This window comes from Olea europaea, chromosome 15 (assembly GCF_002742605.1).
Source record: "Olea europaea var. sylvestris chromosome 15, O_europaea_v1, whole genome shotgun sequence".
Taxonomy (NCBI): domain Eukaryota; kingdom Viridiplantae; phylum Streptophyta; class Magnoliopsida; order Lamiales; family Oleaceae; genus Olea; species Olea europaea.
In genome coordinates this window covers 10,310,960-10,330,497 of record NC_036251.1, presented here as the reverse complement: position 1 = coordinate 10,330,497, position 19,538 = coordinate 10,310,960, and the positions used below count along the sequence as shown (strand labels likewise).

At 32.7% G+C, this 19,538-nt stretch overlaps 1 protein-coding gene across 1 annotated transcript; it reads right to left on the bottom strand.

The window, feature by feature from the left end:
* Positions 1 to 15,431: 15,431 nt before the first annotated feature.
* On the bottom strand, positions 15,432 to 18,025 carry LOC111410110 (eukaryotic translation initiation factor 4B3-like). The gene is made up of 2 exons (XM_023040316.1): positions 16,845 to 18,025; positions 15,432 to 15,726 (listed from the first exon to the last, which is right to left on the bottom strand). The coding sequence occupies exons 1-2, from the start codon at positions 17,954 to 17,956 to the stop codon at positions 15,666 to 15,668; spliced, it is 1,173 nt and encodes a 390-aa protein (XP_022896084.1). The 5' UTR covers positions 17,957 to 18,025; the 3' UTR covers positions 15,432 to 15,665.
* Between the last annotated feature and the right edge of the window lie 1,513 nt (positions 18,026 to 19,538).

Genomic DNA, 19,538 nt, shown 5'->3' with positions numbered 1-19,538 from the left:
TTGGGCTTGATCCCTTTACGGGGTACGTAGGCAACCCATATGCTTTCGGATACAGCCCCTTCTGATAATAAAATAATTTTTCCCCTATCCATGAACTATTCTAAGCATGCATTTGACCTATATCTTTCATAATATTACTGTGATCTTGAAATATGACATATAAAGACATAAGATGAGTCTCTTTTGGAGACATGTGGCTTCATTTTGATTCGAAGCATTATGAGGACCGATATGAGTTAGCACAATTTTCTATCACATTTGGTGCTAAATTCATACTACATACTACCACATTGGTTGGAGGATGGGGATCCATGTCGATAAGGATGTTGACATTTGTAGCTGTGGAATGATCTTATTTCGCTTAATTGGTGTAATGACTTCCATGTTTGCTGTTAATATTCTTATTAGACTGGATCATGTTACGTAAGGTGTCATCATTGGAGCTATACTTTTGTGGCCACCTATGTAATCTAATCCGGGTTGTTAAAACTTTGTTATAGCAATCAAATGTTTACCTAAGTGGGAGAATGTTGGAATAATTCCATATGTGGGCTTCACATTCGATTGCGAAATTTTACGGGTTAGATGTATGGCTCATAATGATATTCGTGATTGGATCAAATTTGTTAAGTGATCAATTGAGTATTTTGCACCTTACGGGTTGTAATTAATTTGATGTGGTAATTTTAAGTATGTGGGTCGAAAATAAACCCGAATTAAAATTCTAGTCGTAATGGAACGGCTCAATTATTTCTTATATAAGGGCTAGGTTCCCTCTCCTCTCCATAATTATTATTTAGCTTGCACCATTGATAGCTAATATTTTGTAAAGAGCAAGAAGAGGAAGATCGTGGCCGCTTCTACAACTACTATTCATATCAACAATGGCTTCCGCAGGTATGAATTTATTTTTCTTAATTTATTGAATTGTGATTATCGATTCTTAAAATGATTAAAACTAAATATTAACAACACTTACTAGACCAAATAAAGTTGGGGCTTGAATGTCATGTTGGATTGAGCCACCGAATAAGAAGTTATATTATTGCCACTTACCGTGTCAAGAAAGTAGAAATGAAGTTTGGTTAATTTTTCTTTCGCATATGGTATCCTTGTCATCGTGAACCACTTTTCGACAGCTTCAGGCCCTTTTTTAAGGCCACCTGCGGCAACAGTACTGATAATCACTAACGAGCAAAGCACGAAAATTATGAATAGTTTCGCCATTTGTTATTTCGATCTAAGAAGAAGATAGTATTATGATATATATAGCAGATGGACAATCGGAAGCTCTTATGTGTTAGCCAATTGAATTAGGACAAATATTATTTATTATAAAAAAAAAATTCTTTAATGTTATGACAAAAATTAACAATTGTTAGTAGTAGGTTGGTTATGTTGCCGGCATATTTTTATTTTTCGCTAATATTTATTTCACAATCTTATCTCATCGTCGTGCTTGTGTCCTAAACCATTCTTTTCATTGTATTTTTAAGATTAAAATCTTTTATTAATTAGTGTATCTTTTATTGATATATAATAGTTTCTACCTAACGTATTTTAAAATGTAAGCAAAAAACAAGAAACACAAAAGTGCGACATAATATTTTTTCCGAAATGCTAATTAATAGAGATTGATGATTAAATTAAGACCAAAAAAAAAAAAGAAAAGGAAAAAGACAATAAGTATTAAGTAAAGATAAAGATATTTATTATAATTAAAAAGGAATGCAAATAAGGAAAAATGTTGATAATATTGTTCGAATAGTAAGTTCATTTACAATCTTTGAGAGGAGCAAGTTGGTCGTCAATCTTTCATTTTATAATGCATAATTAATCTCCAATAATGAAACCTTTTAGATCTTCATTAGACTAAATCGTGACATGGTTGTGATAAAATTATGTCCCACTTCATTTATAGGCAACCCCTCGAGTTGAGAAACAAAATTAACCTTAAAATTGGACATATGGGACTCAAATGATAATTTAAATGAAATATGGAAACTTTGGAGGTGTTATTCGTGGGTTAGGTAGAAAACCTACTAATCAAATTAATCAATAATTAAACATCAAATATTTGATGGTAGATAATAAAATTATCCACTTGTTATTAAACTCCTGTTCGATAAAGTTTTTTGAGATTATAAACTTGTAAATTTCATGAAATGTTTGGTTAAAATGTTAAAATAAATTGTGCATCGATTTAAACTTGGTTAAAATTGAAATTTGACATACTCATAATCTCAAAAAGCTTTGTTAAACATGAGCCAATCATAATCAAACAATTACAAAAAGGGGTTGGTGGAGCCATTAATATTTATTTAATCCAGAGTAGAAATTGAGTACATATGAACTAACAACAAATAATCAGAAGCTAAACAAATTGCATCTTTGACCACATTTAAAATTTTTATCCATAATAAAATTATTTTTTTAAAAATTATATTTAACGAAATAAGTTAATCCAACAATCTTGCAACACCACTATTGTAAATTCAATCACAACATAATTGGAGGTAAATCAATCCATAGGCATTTCAACGTACTTGTGAGAAACTTGGTCGTTTTCAAGTACACTAATTGTGCTAGAGTTATACTTTCTATTAGCGAAAAAAAATTAAAATCAAAGATCATAAGTAGACCTAAATCTTCCAATGAAACCAAATAATACATCCCGGCCTCGACCAACAATCTTCTAGTCAAGTTCCAGACTCACCATCAATGCTTATTATAACTAAAGTTAGGGATTGAAATTTAATGATGGACTGTGCCACCATAATAGAAGTTGCATTCTTGTCATTTAGAGTAATTTCAAAAGGCTCTTTAAAATAAAATGCTCTCTATATGAAAGAGTCAACCCTTAAAATTATATTTCAAAAGACTCTTTAAATTAATATTTAAAATAGAGAGTGAGAATGATTCTCCAAATATGGAGAGTCAAACCCATTCTCTCTAATTAAATACATTCAAAATATTTCAATTTTCAGTAGAGATAAATAATATAATAATTTGAAGGGAAGCTAGTAAAAGTAAAAGATAGGAAAAACAATAAATATTGTTTGGAAGTATGTAAAATGACGTGATAAAGATAAAGAACTTGTTGAAATGCTTAAAAATCTTTACTCTCTAAATTTAGAACATCTTCAAGAAATTTTTTATTGATAAAGAGCATCTTGTGCATTAGTATCTATAATTTAAAGAGACAAATTTTATGCACTCCAACCATGCTTTCTATTTTAGCTCTTTATTTTACTTTTCTCAATAAATATTTATTTATTTCTTCTTATATTTTATTTAAAATAATTTTTTATATACAGCCAAAGGTAGACGGGGGCTTCTGCCATAAATAACCAATCTTCAAACCCCTGTTTGCAATTATTAGTTGGGGGGGGGGGTCATATTGTAATTGCTTAAATAAGGACCTACCGTGCAATTTTAAATATGAAGGACCTAGTTTTCAATTTCAATCCAGGGTTAATATGTAATTTTCAAAAGGGTATCAAATTTAAACTTTTAAAACGTTTAACCCTAAGATTTCAATTTTGACCCAATTAAAAATTTTATTTAAACTTGACCCGATTAAAATTATATATCAAATAAATAAGAAAATTAATTGACAACTTTTTGTGTTATTTCATTAAAATGTTTATGCATTTAAATGTTGCCATTATTTGTGTGCTTAAATTTCAAATTTTTTTATGTATACTGAAATTTTGAAATTTTGTTGCAAATTTCGTTTCTTAATCACATATGAATTTTTATCTTTCATCAATTGACAATTATAATTTGTTACATAATTACTGTTTTGTGATTAAATTTTTCATGGACATTGAGACGATTCTTGCTTTCCCACTATGAGAGAAATATTTTGAAATAAAAATGGGTGGTAGCTACCAAAATAGCACACTCATTATTATTTGTTTGGTTTTCTCTACAAAAAAATATATATATATTATTGCGCAACAATTTTGATTCATGGCATATAATATATTGCCCAAAGGTGTTATTATATGTGATGTTTTGAAAAATGGCATAGGGCAGCTAACGAGTTTACCTTGGTCTAGAAATTTTCTTTTGCCCAAAGGTGTTGATATTTTGAAAATCAATGTAATTTTGTTAACTAGTTATATGATGTATTTTAAGAGTACCTTATAGCATGTTATACTGTAGGCCCAAATGTGACTTTATAATGATACATTTAGGCTCTTACCGTAATAAAATTCATATGTTTCAATTTAAATTACAGATTATCTAATTAATAGCCCATATTAATTAGCTGGATATTTCATCATTCATTTGATTCATGCATTACGTTTGGATGATACTAAGAGTGATATTTTATGTTTCCGCAGTTTATAAGCCTCATCTCTTTCAAATCAATTGTCTGCTATTGAAACCTTGACTGGGAATAACTATGTGAGATGAAAACGAGACGTAGAAATAGCACTTAATCTTTTGAGCTTGGATTTTGCAATGGAGAAAATGCTTGAGAAACCCACAGATAAGAGTACTATTGAATATGTAGCCGAGCATGAAAAGTGGGAAAGAGATAACAAACTCTGTTTGAAAATCATTAAGCGATCAATATCTGATTCCATTTTAGGTGTCATCCCCGATAATGAAAATGCCAAAAGTTTTATGGATGCCATAGGAGAAAAATTTATTGAGTCTGATAAAGTCGAAACTGGGGATCTTATGGATAAACTGATGAGCATGAAATATGATGGTAAAAGTGGGGTTAGGGAGCATGTCATGAAAATGATAAATATATCATCTAAGCTAAAGGCCCTTGACATTCCCGTTGCGGAACCTTTCCTAGTTTATCATGTTTTGAATAGCCTTCCTAGCAAGTTTAATTAGCTTAAGGTTGCTTATAATGCTCAACGGGATAAATGAAATTTGAATGACCTCATAGCAGTGTGTGCCCAAGAAGAGTATAGGATGCACCGTGAAACTGTTGAAACAGTGTAATTAGCTTTTTAGCCATCACAGAATAAGGGGTCTTCTCATAACCATAAATTTTAGTCGTCCCAAAGGAGTTTTAAAGAAAAATGATCAATGTAAGTTCTGCAAAAAGAAGGGTCACTGGCGGAAAGACTGTTTTAAGTTCAAGACTTGGTTGGAAAAGAAAAAGAGTTCTCCAGGTATTTCCTTGACCTTAGTTTGTTTTTAGTCTTCTTTAGTAGATGTGCCTTTGAATTCTTGGTAGTTAGACTCGGGAGCTAGTAATCATATTGCGAATTCCTTGCAGGGATTTACAAGTAAACGGAGGCCAAGTGAGAATGAAGTAAGCTTGAGGGTTGTAAATGGAGTTCAAGTGAAGGTTGAATTTATAAAAGTAGTGAAGTTAACTTTAGAGTCTGATTTTTATCTTATTTTGGAAAATACAGTTTATGTACCGCAAATGAGATGAAATTTAATTTCTATATCGAAACTTGATGCTTGTGGTTTTACATTTAATTTTGGTAATGGAACGGTTGAGTTATTTAATGATTCTCGTTTGATTAGAAATGGCATTTTACATGATGGTTTATATAGATTGTCTTTAGCTCCTTTTGGTAATGTCTCATCTGTTACCAATGTATCAAATAAAAGGGCTTTAATTCGTGAATCATCCTCTATATTGTGGCATAAGCGTTTGGGTCATATTTCAAAGGATAAAATGGAAAGATTAGTAAAAGATGAGATACTTCCCTCTTTAGACTTCTCTGATTTTGAAACCTGTGTGGATTGTATAAGAGGAAAGCTAATTAAATCTACAAGGAAGAGTTCAACTAAGAGTGATGAAATTTTGGACTTGATACACAATGACATCAGTGGACCTTTGCCTTCCACTATATGTGGGAATAAATACTTCATAAATTTCATTGATGATTTCTCACGTTATGGATATGTTTACTTAATTGACGATAAATCACATGCACTTGAGAAATTCAAAATTTTCAAACTGGAAGTAGAAAAATAATGTGAAAAAAATATTAAAGTTGTGAGATCTGATCGTGATGGTGAGTACTATGGAAAATATGATAAGTCTGATCAAAATATGGGTGATTTTGTAAAGTTTTTACAAGAGTGTGGAATACTGCCCCAATATACCATGTCATGGACACTTGAGCAGAATGGTGTTTCTGAAAGACGTAATCGAACCCTAAAAGATATTGTTAGAAGTATGATGAGTAGAACAAATTTGCCTGAATATTTGTAGGGTGAAGCCTTGAAACTGTTATGTATATTTTGAATAGAGTTCTAAGTAAAACTGTTGCAAAGACACCTTTTGAATTATGGACAGGACGAAAGCCAAGTTTGGCTCACCTTAAGGTTTGGGGATGTCCAGCTGAGGTTAGGATTTATAATCCATTTGAAAAGAAATTAGACCATAAATCAACTCTTGGCTACTTTATTGGGTATCCAGATAGATCAAAGGGATATACGTTTTACTGTCCAAATCGCGGCACTAGAATTGTGGAGATCATTACTACTAAGTTTCTGGAGAACGATTTTGGAGATGGTGGGAGTTCCACATTGAGAGAAATTCTTGTTGAACCTAATCAAGTTGTTGTTCCAGTTCCTGTTATACAGGAAAGAGTTTATTTTCAACCAATTGAAGTTGTTAATGAAGAACCGAGGACCCATGAGGAGCCTCCAATTCCTCAAACAAGGATTGAGTTGTTTCTGACCACAAGTTAGGAGATCACAAAGAAAAAGAAGATCTACATTGTCCAGTGATTATATTACATATTTATTGGAAAGCAATTTTAATACTGGACATATTGTTGATCCTGTAACTTATAACCAAGTATTGACAAGTCCTGAGGCAGATAAATGGATGACTGTCATGGAAGATGAAATAAATTCCATGGAAAGGAATAGAGTTTGGGATCTTGTTGAACTTCCTCCAGATGCTAAGGCTGTAGATAACAAGTGGATTTTCAAAAGTAAATTAGATTCAAAAGGAAATGTTGAACAAAAGAAAGCAAAATTGGTTGTAAAAGGTTTCACTCAACGAGAGGGCATTGATTATGTTAAAACGTTCTTCCCTGTTTCGTCGAAAGATTCTTTTCGAATTATCATGGCTCTTGAAACACACTACGATTTGGAGTTTCATCAAATGGATGTTAAGACAGCATTTTTGAATGAAGATCTTTCTGAAATGATTTATATGAAACAACCTGAAAGCTTTGTTATGAACAGAAAAGAGAATTTGGTATGTAAGCTAAACAAATCATTGTATGGACTTAAGCAAGCATCTCGACAGTAGTATTTGAAATTTGATGAGGTTGTGACCTCTCTTGGTTTTGTTGAAAATACTGTTGATCAATGCATTTATCTCAAAATCAGTGGGAGAAATTTTATTTTCCTTGTACTGTATGTTGATGACATTCTACTTGCTAGAAGTAACTTAGGGTTGCTTCATGAGACAAAGAAAATGTTGTCTGCTAATATTGAGATGAAAGATCTTGGAGAAGCTTCCTATGTACTTGGCATTGAAATTTATCGTGATAGAAATTGTGGCTTATTGAGACTTTCTCAGAAAGCTTATATACGACATGTTCTAGAAATGTTTAATATGCAAAATTGTACACCTAATGATGTTCCTATTATAAAATGAGATAAGCTTAACAAAACTTAATGTCCAAGGAATGAGCTAGAAAGGAAGTCTATGAAGATGATTCCATATGCTAGTGCTGTGGGGAGTTTAATATATGCTCAAGTTTGCACTAGACTGGATATAGCCTATGCAGTCAGTATCCTTAGCAGATCTCAGTTTAATCCAGGATAAGAGCATTGGAAAGCAGTTAAGAAAGTTATGAGCTATTTGAAAAAAACTGAAAGTTACATGCTTACATTCCAGCGTTCAAATCATTTTGAGGTGGTAGGATATTCAGATTCTAATTTTGTTGGATGTCAAGATGATTTGAAATCAACCTCAGATTACATTTTTACATTAGCTGGTGGTGCTATTTCTTGGAAAAGTGCTAAACAGACTCTAGTGGCATCTTCTACTGTGCAAGTTGAATTTATAGCATGTTATGGGGCTACAGTCCAAGTCGTTTGGTTAAGAAATTTTATCTCTGACTTGAAAGTTGTTGATTTCATCTCAAGACCGATCACCATCTGCTGTGATAATAGTGCAGTAGTATTCTTTTCAAAGAAGAATAAAAGTTGTGGTGGATGAAAATATATTGACATCAAATATTTGGTTGATAGAGACAGAGTGAAAGACGGGCAGACGAAAATAAAGCATATCAATACAGAGGCAATGATTGCAGATCCCTTAACTAAGGGACTCGCTCCAAAAGTTTTTAAGACACATGTTACTAATATGGGTATTGTGGAAACATTTGATATTTTTGGTTAGTGAGAGTTATATATATGTAAAGAACTACATTTTGGGCTTGATCCCTCTATGGGATACGTAGGCAACCCATATATTTTCGGGTATAGCCCCTTCTGATAATAAAATATTTTTTTCCCATATCCATAAACTATTCTGAACATGCATTTGACTTATATCTTTTCATAATATTATTGTGATCTCGAAATATGACATATAAAGACATAAGATGAGTCTCTTTTGGAGACATGTGGCTTCATTTTGATTCGAAGCATTATGAGAACCGATATGAGTTAGCACAATTTTTTATCACATTTGGTGCTAAGTTCATACCATATACTACCACATTGGTTGGAGGATGGGGATCTATGTCAATAAGGATGTTGACATTTGTAGCTGTGTTATGTCAATAAGGATGTTGACATTTGTAGCTGTGGAATGGTCATACATCACTTAATTGGTGTAATGACTTCCATGTTTGGTATTAAAACTCTGTTGGACTAGATCATGTTACATAACGTGTCAGCATTGGAGCTATACTTTTGTGGCCACCTATGTAGTCTAACTCGGGTGTTAAAACTTTGTTATAGCAATCAAATGTTTGTCCAAGTGGGAGACTGTTGGAATAATTCCATATGTAGGCTTCACATTTGATTGCAAAATTTTACGAGTTAAGTGTATGACTCATAATGATATTTGTGATTGGGCCAAATTTCTTAAGTGATCAATTGGGCCTTTTGCACCTTACATGTTGTAATTAAATTAATGTGGTAATTTTAAGTATGTGGGCTGAAAATAAATCCTAATTAGAATTCTAGTCGTAATGGGACGACTTAATTATTTCTTATATAAGGGCTAGGTCTCCTCTCCTCTCCATAATTATTATTTAGCTTGCCTAATCGATAGCTAATATTTTGTGAGGAGTAAGGAGGGGAAGATCGTGGCCGTTACTACAACTACTGTTTATATCAACAATGGCTTCCGCAGGTATAAATTCGTTTTTCTTAATTTATTGAATTGTGATTATCAATTCTTAACATGATTAAAACTAAATATTAACAACACTTACTGGACCAAATAAAGTTGGGGACTTGAATGTCATGTTGGATTGAGCCACCGAATAAGAAGTTATATTATTGCCACTTACCGTGTCATGAAAGTAGAAATGAAGTTTGGTCAATTTTTCTTTCGCATATGGTATGTTTGTGAACCACTTTTCGATAGCTTCCGGACCTTTTTTAAGGCCACCTGCGGCAACAATACTGATAATTACTAATGAGCAAAGCACAAAAATTATGCATAGTTTCGCCATTTCTTATTTTGATCTAAGAAGAAAATAGTATTATGATTTATATAGCAGATGGACAATCGGAAGCTCTTATGTTTTAACCAATTGAATTAGGGCAAATATTATTTATTATAAAAAAATTGCCTTTAATGTTATGACAAAAATTAACAATTGTTAGTAATAGGTTGGTTATGTTGCCGGCATATTTTTATTTTTCGCTAATATTTATTTCACAATCTTATCTCATTGTCGTGCTTGTGTCCTCAACCATTCTTTTCATTGTATTTTTAAGATTAAAATCTTTTATTAATTAGTGTATCTTTTATTGATATATAATAGTTTCTACCTAACGTATTTTAAAATGTAAGCAAAAAACAAGAAACACAAAAGTGTGACATAATATTTTTTCCGAAATGCTAATTAATAGAGATTGATGATTAAATTAAGACCAAAAAAAAAAAAGCAAAAAGACAATAAGTATTAAGTAAAGATAAAGATATTTATTATAATTAAAAAGGAATGCAAATAAGGAAAATGTTGATAATATTGTTCGAATAGTAAGTTCATTTACAATCTTTAAGAGGAGCAAGTTGGTAGTCAATCTTTCATCTTATAATGCATAATTAATCTCCAATAATGAAACCTTTTAAATCTTCATTAGACTAAATCGTCGCATGGTTGTGATAAAAATATGTCCCACTTCATTTATAGTCAACCCCTAAAGTTGAGAAACAAAATTAAAATTAAAATTGGACATATGGGCTCAAATGATAATTTAAATGAAATATGGAAACTTGGGAGGTGTTATTCGTGGGTTAGGTAAAAAAACCCTACTAATCAAATTAATCAATAATTAAACATCAAATATTTGATGGTAGATAATAAAATTATCCACTTGTTATTAAACTTCTGTTCCATAAAGTTTTTTGAGATTATAAACTTGTAAATTTCATGAAATGTTTGGTTAAAATGTTAAAATAAATTGTGCATCGATTTAAACTTGGTTAAAATTGAAATTTGACCTACTCATAATCTCAAAAAGCTTTGTTAAACATGAGCCAATCATAATCAAACAATTAAAAAAAGGGGTTGGTGGAGCCTATTAATATTTATTTAATCCAGAGTAGAAATTGAGTACATATGAACTAACAACAAATAATCAGAAGCTAAACAAATTGCATGTTTGATCATATTTAAAATTTTTATCCATAAATAAAATTATTTTTTAAAAAATTATATTTAACGAAATAAGTTAATCCAACAATCTTGCAACACCACTATTGTAAATTCAATCACATACATAATTGGAGGTAAATCAATCCATAGGCATGTCAACGTTCTTGTGAAAAACTTGGTTGTTTTCAAGTACACTAATTGTGCTAGAGTTATACTTTCTATTAGTGAAAACAAATTAAAATTGAAGATCATAAGTAGACCTAAATCTTCCAACAAAACCAAATCATACATCTCGGCCTCGACCAACAATCTTCTAGTCAAGTTCCAGACTCACCACCAATGCGTACTATAACTAAAGTTAGGGATTGGAATTTAATGATGGAATGTGCCACCATAGTAGAAGTTGGATTCTTGTCACTTAGATTATTTTCAAAAGACTCTTTAAATATAAAATGCTCTCTAATGAAAGAGTCAATCCTTAAAATTATATTTCAAAAGACTCTTTAAATTAATATTTAAAATAGAGAGTGAGAATGATTCTCCAAATATGGAGAGTCAAACTCATTCTCTATAATTAAATATATTCAAAATATTTCAATTTTCAGTAGAGAAAAATAATATAATAATTTGAAAGGAAGCTAATGAAAATAAAAGATAGGAAAAACAATAAATATTGTTTGGGAGTATGTAAAATGACGTGATAAAGACAAAGAACTTGTTGAAATGCTAAAAAAATTTTACTCTCTAAATTTAAAACATCTTCAAGAAATTCTTTATTTATAAAGAGCATCTTGTGTATTAGTACCTATAATTTAAAGAGACAAAAATTTTATGCACTCCGACCATGCTTTCTATTTTAGCTCTTTATTTTACTTTTCTCAATAAATATTTATTTATTTCTTCTTATATTTTATTTAAAAAAATTTTTATATGTCAGTGGTTAATCAATTTAAATGTGTTTCGAATAATTTAAGAAGTGAAGTATTGAAATATGTGACTTATTAAATAGAATCATTTTACATAAAAATAGAAAGTCTTTTGGAGTTTACTTTTAAACAGTGAATTTTTAAAATAAAGAATATTTTGTACTTAGAGAATCTCTTGAAGATACTTTATAAAGGGAGATGCTATATGTACCAAATCATTTACCAAATGATTGAATTGACAAATGTCGCGTCCTTATTGGAGTGGACATTTGGAGGGGCGCCGCTTGTCAATTCGATCAAAAGTTAGGTAAGACATTTGGTACAAGTAGATTAATTCCTTTATAAATGTCTATAAAATTAGAGAGTCCCGAAATGCTTTTATAGTTTATTGGATGTAGATTAGATGAAGTTTGATTCGTTTTTCTTTTGGCTTTGTCCCTAGTTAAAGTTGTCTGCTAGATACTCTCTAAAAACGTTAAGACTCTATTACCTATAACAATTTTGACTTGCTTACATTAAAGAAAATGACGAGCAAAGTTCGTTCGAGATTTTTCATTCCCACGTCCATATCTTAGTTCCATTTCTTTGCTTTCTATAAAGTGCATTTCGAAATGTCTATAGGACAAGTTGCACGCTCCTTTATAACTAACAAGGGTTGCTAATGAAATATATGGAGCTCTATGACTCAAATTGAAAAATTTTGAATCGGTTTTCATCATTCTCTTGTGCTAGTTCATATTCTATAGGAAAGGCACTACACGTTCAGGTTGGAAAATTACAGGGCCTTTATAAACACACACAAGCAGGGGTGGGGTGGGTTTTCTTGAATAATTTTTTAATAAGGTGGATCCGACCACATTTGAGTAATATGTATGTTCCTATGAAATATGAGCCTGTACATATAGCTTTAATGATTCTGTAGTGCCATATCTTTGTGGGATAAGAAAGGGAAATAGTTACATATAAGTGTACCATTTTATGGGCTGACTTTGATTTTCTTCATAAACGAGTTCTCCTACTTAAAATGCTTTATTGACGTATGAAATACAAAAAAATACATGAAGAGAAGTATATACAATCACATTTTATTGAATAAAAATAAAAAATAAAGAAGAAAATGAAACAAGAAACAAAAACAGAATCATTTTTAGCTGATAAATTACTATTTTATACTTCTGAGGAGGAGGTGTGATGCTTTCTAGCATCTGGTCTTTTGATGTGGACCTGATTCCTAAGAGACTCCATTTACTGGGAGCGTGTGGGAGCTTAGCATTTGCACCGTATTTTTAAGTTTATTTTTAACAATTCAGTATTTCTCAAATTTTTTTAAATATTAAGGCCTTGTTTGGGAGAGATTTTGAAAATTGATTTTTTGACCGTTAGAAGAAAAGTGGAGTCCACCTGTGAGAGAAGAAGTCAAAAATTACTGCTGGAATAGTAAAATAACGATCAAAAAATTAATTTTTTGGAATAAAAAATCCCTCCCAAACAGGCTGTAAATTAGGGTAATCCTGCGATCTTCCTAGTTATTACGTACAGAAACATTGAAAATTTGAAATTGTGACCATTCAAGATAGCGTGTCAACCAAGAAGGCCCAATATTTCAGCCTTATCCAATAGAAGTAGGCCCATCCATGAACTATAACAATCAGTTTTTTATTAGGTTAACAATGGCGAAAATTCCAGCCCCATAGAATTTAAAACGGACGTTTTTCGGTTTCTGCTTTGAGAAATAGTTTCTCACACAAATTAAAAAATATTTTCTGCAATCTTAAAATAGACATTCGGAACAGAAAATTAAGAATGAATTCAATACTAAATATTGAAACTCAAATCAAACAGGATCTTAGCTTTTGTGAACATGAAAAGGTGACAATCCTTTTCTCCCCGTCAATTTCCAGGAGCCAATCACTTGGACAAAAATTATTCGTCGAGATGTCCATTTCCTTTGATGACTCAATTGAATTTTACATTCCTAGCGTATGGTTCGCAACTTCACAACACAAATCGGGCTCGTAGGAACGGAGCTAAAATAAAAAAATTGTGGGGTCAATTTTTAGAAAATTTTTATCCAAGTGATGTGTGCCAATGGATACCCAATTACTCAAGGTCTATTATGGCCAGAGTAAATCAGGTTTGCAGAAGAGGAAAAGGCAAATCATTCAACTAAAACAAGAGCAATTGATAAGAGGGAATTGTGGGAACAAAATTGAAAACTATAAGGATTTTTCTGAAAATCTTGAAAAAATCTCTGACAAAATTTGAAATTTAAAATTTAGTGTGGGTATAGCTGACTCAATTGTCCCCACTAGGGATGACAAAAAAATTCGTCAAACTCGATATCCACAAAGGAGCGAGGATTGCCCGCTTAATCGAGTATTCGGGTTGGGAACGGGCGTACAGGATTTCGCCCTGGAATGGATACAGGTAACAAAGGCCCTGCGCACCCTGCCACGTCCAACCCCGTTTAACCTTTTTTTTTTTCTTTCTAAGAATTCAATACTTTAAAAGGGAAATTCCCCGAAATTTTATTAAGGGTCCGTTTGATTACAAATATGAAATTTGGGTAGAAAGAAAACGAATTCTAGGGAATTGAATTACCTAAAAATTGTTTTATCAGGAATTCTCAATTATTGTGTTTGATTAATATAATTTTTGACATGAAAAATGTTGAAATAAAAGTATTTTTTGTTGTTCATTTAACTTTGTTTTACATGAAAATTGTCAATTAAAGAGAAAGAATATATTGGTATTGAAGATAAAATTTGTTTCCATTATAAAAAAAAATAAAAATTATCTATCTTTTAATATTCGTTTGATTTTGTTTTACATGAAATTTATCAATTAAAGGAATATATTTTTTTACAATTAAGGATATAATTTGTTTTCATTGCCAAAAAAAAAAAAAATTTAAAAGAAAAATGTAAACGTTACCCTAAAAAACCAAGAAAATTTCAATTTTCAAGAAAAAGCAAGAGAACCAAATATGATGTAAAATTTTATTATCAAACACCACAAAATGGGTAAAAAATGGAATTTGAATTTTCCATGGAACTCTATCAAACATGGCCTAATTCTAATAGAAGATTGGAATTCAGATTACCTAGAGAATATGATAAACAATAAAAACCTTAGTTTATCAAATATATTTAAATAATTTAACTTTTAAATATAAATAAATTATTTAAAAATTTTAATAACTATATTATAATCTCACATTAATGAACTGAGATAATAATGTGAATTATCAAAAATAAATAAAATTTAAATTAAATTAAACAGAACAACCCCACCCGACTCGACCAGATCCTCTCGAGCGATGGGTACGAGGTAGGAAATTACCTAACACTACTTCCTCGCCTCGCCCCGCCTCGTTACCATCCCAAGCCCCCACACTAAATCCAACCCTGGAGACGTGTCATGTTAGGACACCAAGACATGAACAAAATACCAACTATCGATTGAGCCCTGAAAGCATTACACCAGAATAGATCTACATGTCCAACAATGTTTATATCCTGGTGCATATAATTCCCAGATAACATTTCATCATTAACTAATTAAAAAAATAGCGTACATCATCATTGGCTATGTTTTTCCACTAGCCAATGATGAAAGGGGGCACCTAGGTATTTTGTACACCAAGGTACAAACCCTAATGTACCTTTGGCAAAACACTTCTAGAACAATCGACTAAATGCAATAATTAAAGCATTAAACTACTGCAGTAGTAAAGAAACGAAGTTCAATAAAATGACAAAGAATTCATGTACACAACCAATCCTTGGAACTTTTAAGGATATTCTACTTGTAACTATGACAAAATTGCCTCTATGTTGGACCTCACAACAACATTAGTCAAATAACAAAAAACAGGAAAGTAAAAAACAGAAGTTCATGTGTTCAATGCATCGATGACTTTCAGCATCAAAGCTCAACATCACATCTGTGGATCACTATCTTCAGCTGCTTCAGAAGATCCATTTTCTGTTTTCTCGGCACTACAGCATAGAAAGTAAAAAGGATTTTATTGACTGCAGAGACATTTTCAAGAATAAAAATTACACAACTAAAGCATGCTTTCAGGGTCATTGACAATAATCAAAATTGCATCAAGTTCTCAAAGCCTCGCTAAACACTAACTCAAGTCAATAGAGGAATAGAGAAGACGGAGGACGTTGACATTCCCAAATCACCTACTGTGTCTAGAATTCCTTTTTCGCTCATATTAGTTCAGCATCAACAAGGAAAAATGTATTCCACAAGACAGGATGCCCAAAAGATCAAATAAAGAACAAAAATTGCATGTTAAGAAGTAAAATACTAATCTTAAGTGAACACGGAAAAATAACTCTCAGAAAATAATCAAAGTTCCACCCCTAACCAGCACACGTAAGCAAATATAGCAGGATTGCTACTTTTCTATAGTACAAATCAATTTTAGGTTAGGTGGGAGTCTATCAAATAGACTGGCTGTTGGTCTTAAAAAAATCGAAGCTGTCAATAGGTTTTGTAGAACCAGCAAGTTGCTTATAGAATGCCGAAAATAACAACGGAATTAATAAGGATATAGGGAGGTGAACGCAACCACTGACACTGGGATCGAATGATAAAAGAATCAGCTAAATTCTACTCTCAAATATCCAATTCAGATACTCTAAAAGGACTCACAAAACCTCAACTTCGAGGTACTAAGACAAAATCATACCCAGACAAGGAAAAACAATTGGCAAGAAACAGTAATACTCGGCTAAAAGTAACTTAGTAAGTTTCACAGTAAGCAAGCATATACTAGAAAAGAAACCAGAATTTGGCTACAGACACTTGTAGAGATTCTCTTATATTCGAATCAACAGTTTGTAAACTACCACTGATATATACTTTAAAGAGTGCGTGTGTACATGTATGAGCAGTATCTGCATATATTATTCGAAATGCTTTGTCACATTCACAGAACACCCCAAGAAAATAATTCAGATCAACCAGTTGCCACAAGTACAGTTCGAGTACAAAATCAGAAGCATGTAAACCCAAAAACACAATCCAAATTGTCAAAAATAAAGCAATCAAAACAGATATTCATCAGAATTCATTCGATATGAAAACTTGGTTCACCAACCTCTCAGGAGGAGAATTAAGAGACTCGGGCCTCCTCCAAGTCCTGTCAGCTCTATCCTCTTGATGCAACCTCTCCCTCCCATTCCCACTCCAAAAGCTCCTCTTCGAAGCCCCCAGTCCTTTAGGGGACCCTGCAGCAACCTCCTTAAGCTTCATACTCTCGAGCTTCTCCTCAATCTCTTTCGAATCTTGCCCCTTCTCCTTCAACACCTCCTCTCTCGGTCTCGCCTCTCCAAATGGATTATTTCCCTTGGGCTTCGATACATTCCCGTTTTCACTGTTCTGTCCTTCACCTACCGGCAATGTTCTTGGCTGTAGATTCAGCCTCGGCCTACTGGCACTGCCTCCAGTCCCCTCTTCTCTTTTCCTCCCCCAAGTGTCAGAATCAGGGCTGCCCGTTCTATCTCTCAAATTATCAAATGCTCCACCACTTCTCCGTCCCTCCTCCCTTTTCCTGGCCCAACTATCCGAATCAGCACCACCATTATTGGATTCAAATCCAAAGCCACTTCTTTTTTCATATCTCCGAGGCTCAGAGGGCACATAGGCCTTCTTAGAACCCCAATTGTCGGAATCATCAGCCCTAGTTTGCGAATCAGAAAAAAACCCTCCTCTATCTCCCCTCCTTCTCCCATCAAATCCATCACTAACAATCGATTTCTTCCCCACAGTCCAATTATCCGTCTCATCAGCCCTAGACGGTGCAAAATCTCGATTAGAATCCCCACCAAAACCTCCCTGTCGACGCGGCTGCTCATCCCTTGCCGGCCGGTCATACGAAGACCCATAAGATCTAAATCCTCCACCTAGCTGGCTTCGATCAAGCTCCTCTGCCGAGCGCTCGCGGGGGGCGGTGGGGAGGTTTAAAGGCTCACCAGAAATGGGGCCCTTCTTGGCACTGTAACTGGTGAATTCCGGTAGAGACAGGGTTTGGCCCTTCTTCTTTTTCTTGGTCTTTGTCGCCGCCGCGGCCGCAAGGGATGGGAAATCCGCCGCGTCGGAGCTGCCGATGGAGTTTCCGTCAATAGAATCTTGTTTGTGTTGGTGGAGTTCCGCTTCATTTTCTTCTGAATCCAAAGCCCAAGCGCCTGGTTTACCCCATGCGCCCGCCATTGTTTCTTATCTCTTTCTCTCTCCAAAACTCTGTGTATGTATATGTATTTTCGTAGATGTGCTTTCGTTGTAAGCGAAGGTGATCGATTTATAAAGATTGATAAAAAGACGTTTCACGTCCTGATCAGAAAAGTGATCGAGCGGCTGAGATTGCGTGTATTATTTTAGAGTTTAGGGATTTTAATTATTTTTGAAAACTTTTGAATAATACTGTAGACTGCCAGCTGGCGTTGGCTGTATGGCTGACAGGTAGTTCGTAGTTCGTGGGATCAAGGTAAGACGAAAGACACCGCATAGATAGGCAATTGGATTATTATTTCCCGAATAAGCTCCAAGTAGAGGAAAAATTTAACAGAATAACTAAACTATTTAGCTCGAAAATGAATGACCAAATGATTGACATCATCTCACATGCACGTGGTAAATAAAAAAGTTCAAAATATAAATGTGAGCTCCCATTGTGAGGATCGATCACCTTATCTGTCAACCAATTTCAGTAATTTTAACATGATTGTTTAAAAGAATGTCTTTAGATGTTGATGTGCCAAAATATTATTGGACTATTTTTTCTTCCTTTCCCGTTTTTCAATGATGTCTCGCCATACGTCGTCTGTAAAAATTTCACATGCACGTGGTAAATAAAAAAGTTCAAAAATAGGAACCTCATAAAATTAATGAATTTTACGAAACATATAATTTTTAAATAAGTTCATGTAGTGAAACTTCTGCAATTTTTAAATTAATTATAAAATCAAACACATCATTATATATTTGATAAACTTGTAAAATGTAACACAATTAAGTTGATAAGACAAACATAATCTATTGAAATTAAGCAAAACATTGATTAGTTAACTTTTTTTAGTAGCATGAATATATTTTGAGATGTTCATTTTGAACTTTTAACAATCGACCACATTTTTTTTTTATTTCATTTGTCAACCATTATTTTTCTTTGTAGTCCCAAACTTGATAGATATTTTCACTTCCTGACAAACTTCTTTTCAATCGTTATTTCTCAATTTATGAAAGAGTTGTTTTGTAGTTGAAACAAATCTCAAAACAACCAAGACGTGTTGAGATCTTTTTTTGAAGAGTTAAATAAAAAACACCAGTGATTCTTATAATCTTATGCATCAAATGTAGATAAACACGAACTTAAAACTTGTCAACTTTTTACAAGCGCCACGAGTTTCAGCTAAAGATATTCCTTTTGGACAATGATCACAAATATATTCAAGCACTTGCAAGTTGCACCATATATATCTATCAAGTTCTATATAGAATCATAATGAAAATACCAAAGAGTAACTCCTTACCGCTACAAAATAACCGTTTGATTGGCCTCCATTTCCAAACTAATGCTCTCCAGTAGCCAACATATGCTGAATCTCCTCTCTATGAGAAGTTTGCAACTCTATAACTCTCTTTGGAGAAAAAGTGATAATATTAAATAAGAAAAGAAGTTCCAAATGACATGCACATCTTTAAATACATAAACCAATTATCAACTATAATTGATGGGTAAATTAATGGGGGTAGTGCACATAATGAAAATCCTTAATAAATAATGTTTGATGTC

Bases quoted from the DNA above. Each gene is read 5' to 3' on its own strand.
- LOC111410110 (XM_023040316.1), bottom strand. From the start codon at position 17,956: ATGGCGGGCGCATGGGGTAAACCAGGCGCTTGGGCTTTGGATTCAGAA. The intron at 15,727-16,844 runs GTTGGTGAACCA...TCTATGCTGTAG, and splicing joins CTTAATTCTCCTCCTGAGAG to TGCCGAGAAAACAGAAAATG.